At 35.8% G+C, this 12,639-nt stretch overlaps 2 protein-coding genes across 4 annotated transcripts; one reads left to right on the forward strand and one right to left on the reverse strand.

Annotated features, from left to right (window-relative positions):
• Positions 1–16: 16 nt before the first annotated feature.
• Positions 17–3,531, forward strand: LOC117918629 (protein IN CHLOROPLAST ATPASE BIOGENESIS, chloroplastic). 2 transcript variants are annotated; one of them, XM_034835418.1, is made up of 11 exons: positions 17–215; positions 501–584; positions 1,630–1,704; positions 1,807–1,849; positions 1,930–1,987; positions 2,080–2,247; positions 2,324–2,386; positions 2,472–2,566; positions 2,697–2,778; positions 2,911–3,021; positions 3,137–3,531. In XM_034835418.1, the coding sequence occupies exons 1-11, from the start codon at positions 92–94 to the stop codon at positions 3,275–3,277; spliced, it is 1,044 nt and encodes a 347-aa protein (XP_034691309.1). In that variant the 5' UTR covers positions 17–91; the 3' UTR covers positions 3,278–3,531. The 2 variants fall into 2 exon arrangements, with proteins under 2 accessions (XP_034691309.1, XP_034691310.1); XM_034835419.1 differs by having other exon boundaries at positions 135–215; positions 466–584.
• Positions 3,532–3,772: 241 nt separating this feature from the next.
• LOC117918628 (filament-like plant protein 7) lies at positions 3,773–10,585 on the reverse strand. Of its 2 annotated transcripts, none has more exons than XM_034835417.1 (6): positions 10,344–10,585; positions 9,547–9,701; positions 8,217–8,355; positions 5,533–8,059; positions 5,377–5,437; positions 3,773–4,542 (listed from the first exon to the last, which is right to left on the reverse strand). In XM_034835417.1, the coding sequence occupies exons 2-6, from the start codon at positions 9,643–9,645 to the stop codon at positions 4,000–4,002; spliced, it is 3,369 nt and encodes a 1,122-aa protein (XP_034691308.1). In that variant the 5' UTR covers positions 9,646–9,701; positions 10,344–10,585; the 3' UTR covers positions 3,773–3,999. The 2 variants fall into 2 exon arrangements, with proteins under 2 accessions (XP_034691308.1, XP_034691306.1); XM_034835415.1 differs by having other exon boundaries at positions 8,217–8,361.
• Positions 10,586–12,639: the final 2,054 nt, after the last annotated feature.

Below are 12,639 nucleotides of genomic sequence, written 5' to 3' on the forward strand. Positions count from 1 at the left end.
TCTAGCCCAGCCCTAATTCACTCTTCGTCTAGACTGGGGAGAGGACGCAGAGGAACTGGAGGCGGTGGCTGAACGACGGTGGTGGTTGCGGATGAAAATGAGGACTGGCGGCGGACTTGTCTATCAACGCCCACGCCCCACCGCTCTGTACTCGCTATTTCCGAGCCATGGCAGACCCAAGTTTCGGTGCTCTTCCTCTTATTCGTCATCCCCTGGTAATTTAACGTTATCATCATCTTGTCACTTGTCTTTTCTTTTTTCAACCTGTGGAGCGCTTGGATGTGGATATAGGGACTATCAAAAACCAACCCATTGTGTGTTTAGCAGTTATTGGATGACCCATTGAGCCATTCTTTGAACTTATGGTGAAATAATATTTGATTCTAGGATGGGCACAATAAATAATTGATGGGTTTAATGCACAAAAAGAGAACTTCAGTTGGGTTTCATCACTTTAATTTGCAGATTATGGATTGATCTCACAATTTGGTGCTTTCCAGATCATGTATCGTTCATCAAAGATGTGGGTGCAACTTCACCTCCAGAGCATTTGCCCCAGCTGTTGAAAATGCTTCAAGTAAGAGGTATAAGGCCTCCTGGAGTCTGCATTTACAAATTAATCTCTTTCTTTCTTTCTTTCTTTTCTGCATTGGAATTATTTGGTCTCAAAATCTCCAGTTGCTGTTGCTAGGCTGATGCTTTTGAAATTAGAATCATGGTTTTTGTTATTTAGATATATGTCAATGTGATCACTTCATACACTATATGACCTAGTTGATGTTGATCTATTACTCACTTCAGATTGGTTTATTCTATTACAAGATAGGCTTATTTTTGTTATCATTTTTTCCACATTGCCTACTTGGGCAGTTTCAAAAGGTTGAAGCAGCTGTCTTAGCATTGGTGTAAATAACAGCACCATAATTTATAAAACCAATGACAGAAAGTTTTGGAGGTAGATAGAAATATTGTTGGGATGGTTTGAGGCCCTGTAGAAATGGTCTGCAAGAAGCATTCCTTAATGGTTATTCAATATTCATTAGCGTGAGTGATCAAGCTACTTCCAATCTGTTTTCTCTTCACAATCTTCTTTATCATGGGCTTTGGGTTTCCTCTTACTTTTTTTTTTCTGCTAAATGTGTATGTGTCGGCTTTCCATCCATCTTATTATTTTTGCCCTTCATTTGTCATTTTATTTCTCAAAGATGAAAGGTTATTTACATTGTAGATTGTAAGTGTGTCCTGCTCATGTGATGGCCTGGTAGTCTAAAATTAGCATTGAAAGTGCCAAAATCTAACCACTAATAGTATGGCTAGTGAGTGATGTGCACACTGTTTTGTTGTTTTGTTGTTTTGTTCATTTGATTATCCGTATATCCTACTTCAGAACAGATTCATGAACCTAACTTCTACAGAACTCATGTTCATGAAGACAGTTTTTTGGCATGCTTGATATTTCTAGTTTTAATCTGCAACTCTGCCAATTGGCAATAATGACTTACCATATCAACTTTTATACATGTACAAGAACATCAGGACATTCAAACATTAAACATACCCTAACTCCACCCTACTGCATCGTTGGAAATTCTTAAAAAGTTTCTTGGCATATTTCTTGTTTTGTGACAGGTGAATCCGTCATTTCTCCTGGAGCCAAGCAAGGGTTGATCCCCCTTGCGGTTCCTCTATCAAAAAACAGATCAGGTATGGATTAAGCAGTGGCTTTATTTGGAATCAGATAATTCTGAGAAGCAATTGAGATGAAGCTGTTATCCTACCTGTATGTAATGATTTACTTGTTAATAGGTGCTGTAACTTCACTCCTGCGATGGCCAACAGCTCCTCCTGGGTAGGAACTCTGATATTGCTGGTCAGTCTTTTTTATGGAAAGTTTGCTTTTGCCTGATCTGTCTTCTACAATGTTCACAGGATGGAGATGCCAGTGGTAGAGGTCCGTAAACACGGAGTTTGGCTTTTAGCCAAAAATGTAAGTTAAGCAGCGATCAAGTTGTGGAGGTTCTCCATGTTCAAATCTTCTGTCTTCATTTGTGGATTTTACACCTTTGCTCTCAAATACAGGTAGACCAATATATTCACAGAATCCTGGTTGAAGAAGATGCCAATCACTCAGAGAAAAGGAACGATGAGCTATTTCATGCTTCGGCTGATGCTGGGAAAAAACTTTATAGAAAGGGTGGCTTTGCTGAATCTCAGCTTTTAAACCTTGATGTCTATCTTCTAAGAAAGGTGCTAAAGTCATGTCTAGATTGTACTTCACAATAAGCCTTTCAATGAAATGTGATAATAAATGGTTCATTTTCAGGTTGGTTTGTTTCCAGACGTTCTAGAACGTAAAGTGATGCACCATTTTGAGAAAGGGGACCATGTAAGAAACACATGATTTGTGTTATTTTTTAGTAATGTTGGTTGGTGAGTTTACGTTGTTAATTATTCATACATGCTCATGGAAGGTTTCAGCTTTAGTGACTGGGGAGTTCTATACAAAGAAGAAACATTTTCCAGGATTTGGACGGCCATTTGTTTTTAATGCAGAGGTTTTGTTGAAGTTCGTATAATTTTTCTCCAATTAACTTTGTATTTAATGCAAAAATTTACTTTGTAGAAATTTGTCGAGTTGTTGGTCTGAAATATTATACCAAGAGTTCTTCTGAGGATCCTTTGTGTGCAATTTACAGAGTTGGACGCACTCTAGAAGCTAAGGATGCTGCTAGAGGGGCACTGAAAACACCATGGTGGACGTTGGGTTGCAAATACCAGGTGTGAAACACAGATTATTCTGTTCATGGTTTGCCTTCCCTCATGATTCTACTCCTCCACAACAACACCACACCTTCCCACACTCCAGATTATTTTGGTGATATTAAATGGGTTTGCTTGGTTCCTATCCAGGAAGTTGCTGATATGGCACAATGGGAAGATGAGCAAATTGAATACATTAAGAAGAAAGTGACAGAAAAGGGCAAGCAAGAAGATCTACAGAAGGGAAAGCCACCTGCTCAGGTTTTGTATCAATTGATTACCTATTTATTATTGGTAGATCAGTAATATATAGACTTCATTACAAACCCATAACAAAAACGAAACCTTATTTCTTTTAATTTAATCCCATTTTCAGATTGCATTGGATGAGGCTGCTTTTCTGTTGGATTTAGCTTCTGTTGAAGGGACCTGGAATGACTTTGTGGAGCGGATTGCTGAATGTTATAAGGAGGCTGGACTCCATGACATTGCAAGATTTGTGCTATACCAAGACTGAGCATTAAACATGGGATGGGGCTAGCTAAGTTAATTTTGTAATAACCATAGATATCCAATTTTGGATGCCAATTTTGTTTACTAGGATTTAGAATTTACACCTTTCTTCTTAGACAACTTGTCTCTTTTGGGTGTTAGCATGGGTCAGATGGCTTCTATTCCATTCCAGTAATGTTAAAAGTGATTGGCCTAGATCATGAAATGTTAAAACAAGAAGGAAAAGGAAACGTATTTGCTTTTGCCCTTGGATATTCATAGAAGGCCTTCCATGGTCCCCATCTTGTTTTATAAACTGTTGTCTAATAGTATAGGCTAAAACTTTCAGAAAGGGATGATTTCTTGCTTTCCAGAATGTAGGCATCTAAGGTCATACCTGCCTCCCCATTAGAGGATTACAGGATTGACTCTGGAAAAGAAAAAATAATAATAAAGACATGAGAACCAAAAAACTCTCTCAATAAGCCTTCCTTCTTATTCATTACATCACAAGAACCACTTCTCAATAAATCCTCTCTTATTCACTTATTATAAATTCTCAATTGTTTTAGTTTCAGCAGTACAACACAACATTCAAATGTCTCTATGTCAAACAACTAATGGAAGCCAAACCTTGTTATTCCCCTCTCCCAATGTGGAACAAAAGAAAAAAGAAACAAGCAAACAAAAAACCACTGTCACAACCAAATCCTGTGCATCAACCTCATTATCACTTTATTGTATCAGTTATGCAGCAACAGAGAGGGCCATTTTCTTGCTGTTACCTTTCTTTCTCCCCCACAACAGCTTTCTCAACAAACCCCCACTGCTCCGCTTCTTACTAGGCAAAATAGCAAGAGAACCAACTGCAGTGTCATCTGCATCACTCTTGATTCCATTTAAACTGACAAACTTCTTCGGAAGCTCCAATGTCCCATTTGGACTGAAGATGGGTTTGGTGTTGGCATGCAGGCGGGTGGGAGACTTCTGAGGGTCTAGAGTGCAATTACTTTCTATGGTTTTTGGGGATTTAGGATCCTTAGTTTCAGCATCATCCTCAGCTAGCATTCGATCAAGTAGAGAGGAACGTCGGGACATGTTTTTATTCGTGGCCATGGATGTGGTGGTGACTGTTGCTGTTGTTGTAATTGTGTCGGATGGGGTTGAGATGACATTATCGACAAGGGATGCTTCTATAGGTGAAGCCAAGGCCTTCAACTGCTTCCCCAGGTTTAGGATGGTTTCTTGGCACTCTGCCAGCTTTTCTGAAGCTGCTGTAATCTCCCAATCCTACAAGATTGATTAAAAGTACTTGATTCAGTACTCGGTGATGAACAGAACTGTAATTCAAACAGTCAAGTAACGATGTGAAAATTTGGAATCAAACTGCCAAAAATGATTTAAAAATTTAATTTCATTACTTCTCTAAAGCACAAGGCTATATTTGGTTCCCAAAAAATTTGCAGAAAAAAATATGAGAGAAAGAAAATAGAGAAGAAAAGTATAAGAAAATAAAAAATAAAGGAAAATAAAAAATGATTTAAAGTCAATAAATCATTATTATATACTACTTCAAACTTTTTTCACTTATTTAACTTTTTTATATAAAAATTAAATTTTCTTTCACATTTTCTATGTAAAACCAAATATGAGGAAATCATTTACCTTATCATTTTTTTTCTTTCCCTATCACTTTCCAGAAATGAAACATAACCTGAATATTATTAAAAGTAGAAAAAGATCCTAATGATTGCTTTCTATTTTAATTTTTTCTTTCAAATATGATGCCTCTGGGTATCATTTAGAAGAACAAAAGTGAACAGCATACTGAAGATAACATTCAGATTTTTGTTTATTATCATATGGTGCTGCAGGTGGAGAAATTGTATTTAAGTAGGTCATTCTCTCTTTCTTGTTATGATTCAGAGATTTGTTGTTTTCATCATGCGTCTCTTTTATATGAAGCATCATCTATACCATGTGAAACTTGTATGGTTTCAACTTCAAAGTTTGCAAGAATCAAGAGATTCACACCTTAGCTGATATTGATTCCAGAATGTGATGTGGATTTATTAAATTAAAAACAAGACATTTTAGCATATAATAAAGATAATGGGAACTTACGGTTCGCAGTTGGTTTTCTTCTTGATCCATATCATGGTTCGGAGTTTCTTTCTTTGTTATTCTGAACACAAATATCAAGAAATATTAGATTCTCAACAGGGAAGAAAAAAACTTGCTAATTTCCTGAAGAGCAGACGCATAAAAAGTTAACCGTACCTATCTAGTTGGAGCTGTAGTTCAAGGCACGTGGCCTCCAAATCTTCACAACAGTTATTTCTGCTCTCCAGTTCCACTTCCAGAGATGACAACTTTTGGAGAGCCTCGTTCAATTCTGCTCTGGAAACCGTAAGCTGTGTGTCAAGATCTTCATTCATGAACTTGTGGTGTTCACTTTGATCCTCAATCAGCCTCTTTGATTCTTTTAACATTTCCAACTCCTTTTTCAAACTTGCGATGGTTTTTTCTGATTCCTGAAGTTGAACCATTAGGGATTCGCTCTGATCAATTGCAGGCCGAAGCCTCCTGCCCAAGTTTTTCTTTCCAGATTCCATGTCCATCAATTCATCTTTCAATCTTTGATTTTCTTCTCTCATATTAGACAGAACTTCTTCAGTTTGGAAAAAATCATTATGGCTATTTGGAGCACGACCAGCAGGCAAACATGATAAATGTTCCCTGGGGAGACATAAATTATTGACTTCTGAAAATTGACTACTTGTTCCAATTTCCACTTCATTTTCACTTCGCGACTCATCCCAGTCAAACTGCTTCTTGATTGCATCCTTCATACTTGACACGTCTTGAAGGGAAAAGCAGTGATTCATAATCCAATCCAAAGCAGAAGTTAATTCTCGGGCAAATTTTTCAAGATCAGCCTTTCCATTCAACAAATCATCACAAGAATGAACAAATTGGTTTAAAACAGACCTGAGTTCAGAAGTCTTCCATTGGAAAACACGAACCATGTACCCTGTAGGTGTCTCTGAATTTTTATGTGGAAAGAAACTCCCATCCTTTCTAGAAAAAGTTTCTTGAGTATCATAATCCAGGGATGGTAAACTGATTCCTTCAATAAGCTCAACCATTTTACATATTGATTTGCTCAGATCTGACTGGAGCTTCTGGTTGCTCGTCTCTGATGATGAATTGTCAACACCTGTTACTCTATCAGATGAACCCATTACCGAAGAAACATTTGGAGTTTTCGAAGATATGTAGCCACTAGGAGGGGGCAGAATTGATCCATCAGGATGGTCTGCACTTTTCCTTGCATCAAAAAAATCACCAGTGTTTAAGTGATTTATGTGTGCCATGGCAACTCTAATATCCTCAATTATTTCATCAGGGTTTCTTTGTGAAACATGGATATGCTCCAAGATAACTTTCAATATATCCTGAAGCCACCCAGGAACTTTTCCAATTAATATATTTTCGGACTGGATTTCCTGGTTTGAGAAACTGAAGGCTGACTGAGATCCAGATACTGGAACTATCTCCCTGCCCTTCGATTCTGAAGAAGCTGACTCTTTATCCATAGTACCAATGGCTGTATCAGCTTCCTGTGAAGAAGAATGTAAATTTCCAAGAGGTTTATTCACAGAAACTATCGCTAATTTTTCCATCTCAACAAAATCATCCATGAGATTTATGTCAGAAACTCTAACAGATTTTCTTGATGGAGTCCGGTTGTGTTTTCCAGTTTTGAAGTGCTCCAATTCTGAAATCAAAGAAGAAGCCCATGATTCAGCACAGCTAACCTTATCATCACTGCCAACATCGGACATTGATGCCAGAGAGAGATCATGTGATGCAAGACTAGTCCTTGTTGGCTCCAAAAGTACATGACCATTTGGTGATTCTTCAAGCTGCACCTCATCTTGTGAGAGTTTGGAGGTTGTGCGAGCGTACATGATTCTCGAAAATTGGAGTTCATTTGTTTTTTTAACAAGGGCTTCCTTGAGAGTCTTGTTTTCTTCTTCCATAGAACATAACTGCTCAGTCAAAAAATTGGTACTTTTGCTTGGAGTGTCAAGAGAGTTGTATGCTACAGAGTCAACCATTAAACCTGTTGGACTTGAACTCGACTTTCTCCTCCTCATTTCGCTTGGATCCCTTCCCAGCATCTCCACTTCGTTTTTCATTTTTGCCAAAGCAGCAGGACCAGGCAACCTCTTTCGGACCAGTAGACGTAACCTTTGACATTCCGACTCTAATTTTGCAATCTTCTTTACACTCTCCAAGTGTTGGCTGTGTGATGCATCAGCTGTTCGACGATTAAATTCTCTCTCCTCATTCCGAATTTCAAGCTCCTTCTCAAGCACTCGAACCTCATATTTGAGAGAAGCATGATCCTTCTCTGTGGAATCTAGTCTAGTCATTAGTGCATTAAAATCTGCCTCTGTCTGCTTCCTGCGATCACTTAAGTCTCCTATTAACTTTTCCTTTGCTAAGAGAGCCTTACTGAGATGAGTATTCTCTGCACCTAATTTTGCAAGCCTTTTACTGGTCTCAGCTAACTTCTCCTCTAAAACCATCTGGGTTTTCTCAAATTCTCTTGCTGTCTTCATCACAGCATCGTGGATCCTTTGCTCCTGCTCTTCTCGAACAAAACGTAACTGCTGCATACATTCCTTCAGGGCAGCGTCCAAATGAGTTAATCGCTCTTCTCCAGCTACTCTCTGCCGTAATGCTTCATCTAGTTCTTGCTTTAGAGTCACCACTTCTGCTTTTGCCCTCTCCCAGCCTTTAAAAAAAAATCATTTAAAAATGGACAGCTAAATCGACAAACTTCTATAATTTAAAAGAACAGGAACAACAGCATGATTCAAAATTTTGGAACATAACACACTGGCTACAAAGTGCATGGGGTAGCCGACCAAAAAATAATCACACTAAATCACCTGTAATAGCTTCTTGTGCTGTTTTAGCATGTTTCTTCACAAGATCATCTTTCACATTATGCTCAGAGACGGCAGAAGAAAGCTTATCATTTAAACTTTTTAGGTCTCTCTCCAATTCTGCTTTATCAGCCAGAAGGGTCTGTATCTAATAAATAAAACATTAGTGATGGCTTAAAGCATAAAAAATTATTTCTAAATGAAAAATAGTTCTATAGAAAAAATGCAGCAACTTAGATGTGTGCCATTTGCCCAAAATGGAGCATATGGATGAATGAAACTCTCTTGTGGGAAAGTTTGGTCCTAATTTATAGCTTTACCCAAATGGAGCATATGCATGAGGCCTCTATCAGAGAAAAGTTAGATTGAAAATTTCCTTCCATCAAAAGATTCGGTGTTTCATTTGCAGCCTTCTCTCACTTGCATGTAGGCTCAATAAATGAGGGAAATAACCTCACCATATTAGACTACCGATTAACACAAAAGCTTAAACCATTAGGTAATGGTCCAACAATATGAAGTTAACTTCAGCTAAAACCCAAATAATACATCTGGTATCATCGCTTGGAAAAAATTGCTTTAAAGACAATAAATCTTTGTAAATGTTATCTAGATTGTACTAACTTTAACCTTCTACAGAATTTTTTGATACTCTTATTTTTCAACTGTTCTTTCAAGCATAATTTAAACTTCGATATGGCAAGGAAGTCTCTACTGAACTGTCTGGATAGAAGGGGTGGGTCATCCTCACGATTCAGGCAATAATACAAAAGAGGTGAACAATATGGAAGCCAGAGGCTTCCAAATTGTGATTCAAATTTCACGAGTTGATGATTTTCTGCTTTATACTTGTAGGTGATGCACAGGCCACAGAGCCCATGTAAGAAGCGGCCCATAGGAAGCCACTAAGACCCACGCCATGTTCTATTTTTTTACTCCAAATGATGAATGCCATTTACCACTCTACATTCAGCCTCTCACCATTTCCCTTGAATATTTGGGCAAAGAAGCATTTTTGCAACTATTTGAATAAGATTTGAAATCCCCCAAAATCATTTTGGTACCTTTATTTATCTACTAACTGATTTCTTGAGGTTTAACCCTATTATTGACCTACAAAAGAGATCAAGGAGAACAGACTTACTAAAATAACAGGAAACAGAATAGAAACACTCTTGGACTGGAATTCATAAAATTTGTATGAGAATTGAACTTACAAGTCATGAAATTTATAAATGGCCCAATTCGCAGGAGATCATCCACATTAATTTTGCAGGAGTGTGAATACAAACTAACAAAAATGGAAGATGGTAATTAGTCTAGCTTTGAATACCTCTTCTTCATTTCCTTTGAGTGGGACATTTACTTTGTCAGCTGCAACTATGTTTTTCTCTGTAGATTTTTTCCTCCAAAGCCATGTTTTCTGATCCATTGTTTCACCAGGTCTTCCAGATTGAATGATATACAGAATTTAATACCAGGAAAAAACTGCACTAGGAAAAAAAAAAAAAAAAACAGAACAAACTTCAGTTTTGATTCTCTATCAGCAGCCACTACTGATCCCATATATGCTTAGGAGAAGCAAGTTTTATTTAGTGGAACTTTTCCTACTAAAAAATGCCTATTGAAAAACCAAAAGATAGTTGGATATTATGATATCATTGCCAATGCTTATACCAATTATGAGGATTAGAAGTACGAACTCTATTCCATCGTTTTCACCTATAAAGGACAATATCTTGAGCTCAATGGTCAATAATCTCCTCAATGGTGCTGCCATTTCATTCATTCACACAACAGAGCCAAACAATCCGAATCAATTCTCTCCATTTTGCACCTATTGGAACTACCATGACCATCTCTGATACATAAAACCAATCCACATATTTATAGAAAAATAAAATAAACAAAAACTCCTTGTCTTTTAGATGGAAACCAGGATTTGACAATGCATGAAAAAACAAAATTCATTTCTAAATCATACACTCTCGGTCGAAATTCCGACATCAGTTAATCAAGGTGCTTATATGCAAGAAAATCAAACAGAATCACACAAAATAACCTAGCATCACAAATGCCATGACAAATAATTTACAGTGGAAAACAAGAACGCAGTCGTTTCGAACTCACCTCCGATAATTTCACGCAGAGCTGCCGATCAGTTTAGGAACACGGAGAAAGCTTCAAAGTCTGAAGACAAGATTGAAATTGCAGAAAATGAAAAGGAGCGTAGAAGATAAAGCTATTAACAAGAAGCAGAGCGAGAAATGAGGATAGAAAATGAGAGAAAGTGCGCGAGAAAGTTGGTAAGCGAGGGAGTAAAAAGAGGGAAAAAAGTGAGCTCAGAGAGCTAGAGAGAGAAGTTGTCGGCGTGGATCTGACACTCGGAGAGTAGAGACGCGTAGGCGCGTGACAGTCAGTGTTCACGGTTGCTTTGACCGGACCAACCGGAAGAGCGGGTGTCCTTGTCATCTCCTCATGCTTCCTGCCTCCAGTGACGTCTACAGATTTTACAGGTCAGAGGTTGACGTTGATGTACGGTCACGGTTTTCCTATCATTATTGTTGTTCTATATTCAACTTAAAAATCATTTTTAAGTTGCGCGCTTTACTATTAATATATTTTTCTTTTTAAAAAAAAAAATTTAAATAGTAACAGTTTTTATATAAGATATAAGAATTTTAAAAAATTATAAAAAAAATTAATATTTTAAAATTTTAAAATAATAAATTAATTCTAAATTTATATATGTTTATTTTTGATAAGTGTCTAAAAAGATCCGGATGGTATTTGCCTTATTTAAAAAAACAAAAATTTAAATAAAAACACTATATCAAAATCACTTCCAAACATTGTGGGATGCACATGGTTTTAAGGAGCTAATGTTGGAGCACTTTGATATTTATATAAATGTATGCTTTTTGTCCAAATTTGTATCATATGAGTTGTTTATGCATAGTCATATGGTTTACTCTTGGAATCATTCTAAGCTTTTCTTTAATTTGAATTTAATGAAGATGGTAATGATGATTATTCGGTCGACTAGTTGTCTTTTCGGCTGGTGTGTGTCACCTACTACTCTTTATTATAAAATAATAATGCTTATGCTACACTCTATGTATATGTTTATTTAAATTGGATGTATGTCCAAGTGGACAAACACCATCTAGCAAATTCCCACTCGTGATGCATTTTATAATAACAACACTAATCTGGCTCTTGGAATGCATTCTGATATATATATATATATATATATATACAAAATATATAAAATAAAAAAAGGTTTTGTTTTGTAACCGTTTTCGAAAATAGTTATAGAAAATAATTTTTTTTAAAATTATTCTCTAATGATTTATAAAATAAAAATTGTTTGGGATATTAAAAATATGTTTAACCTATTTTTTCTCGTATTTAAAAAATAAAATTTATTTATAGTGTTTTTCTTTTAATCACACTTTTTTATTTTATAATTATATTTTAAAATAATTATAAATAAAAAAACAAATGTAAACAACTACAAATATTCTATAAAAATATTATATTTTTCTATTATTCTTATTATAACTTGCTTTAAAAAAATTGTCAAATAAACTCTTATTTTACATTATTGATTTTCTTTAGATTTTAAAATTTTATAAATATTTTTTAATATTTTTTTTACGAGTATCTATATACGTATTTTATATAGGATTTTTATTTTTAAGAATAAAAAATGACACTTAATACTAGAAATTTAGGATTTTTTTTAAATTTAGATATTATATATTTTAAAAAAAATTTAAATATTCATGGATTGAATTAATATAAACATAGATATATATTAGAAGCTGTATGGGAAAGGTAGCCAATGGGGAGTTGAGGTGGACAATGTGACCAAGTGGTTTAGTTGTCTCCCCAAAACCGTCATGAGCTTGACTCTACTCCAACTGGTCGGAGTGGGGGCTTCCGAGGTAGTTTATCCATCGCTTTTAGCAATAGTCCCGATACTAATTCCTTTTAAAATAAGCTAGCTAATTAAAGTAACTCTTTCACTAATCTGCTTCGTTTGGACGCTTCTGATTCAGCAACCCTTGGATTTGGAGCTGTGGTGCAACCAAACGAACCTACAAGTGCAGCAGAGAGAGAATCAACTACTAATGAGTTTTGGGTTTAAGAGTCTGTATTTTGTAAAGTTGGATCTTTAATAAAATTAAATTTTTTTTTTTTTAAAGATTTTAAAATTATATATTTTTTAAAAAAACATGTAAATTACGGATAATTCAAATCATGACACCCGTCAAATTAAGTTCTGATATAATATTATATTATTAAATATTTTTTAAAATTTAAATTTATAAAATTTGAACTTAACTTGTTTATAGGGACAATTGTGTTTTGAACCTAATTGGACTCAAAAATTAAGTTTTGATTCATATAAGTTCACTAT

The sequence above is a fragment of the Vitis riparia genome, chromosome 7 (genome assembly GCF_004353265.1).
Source record: "Vitis riparia cultivar Riparia Gloire de Montpellier isolate 1030 chromosome 7, EGFV_Vit.rip_1.0, whole genome shotgun sequence".
Taxonomy (NCBI): Eukaryota; Viridiplantae; Streptophyta; class Magnoliopsida; order Vitales; family Vitaceae; genus Vitis; species Vitis riparia.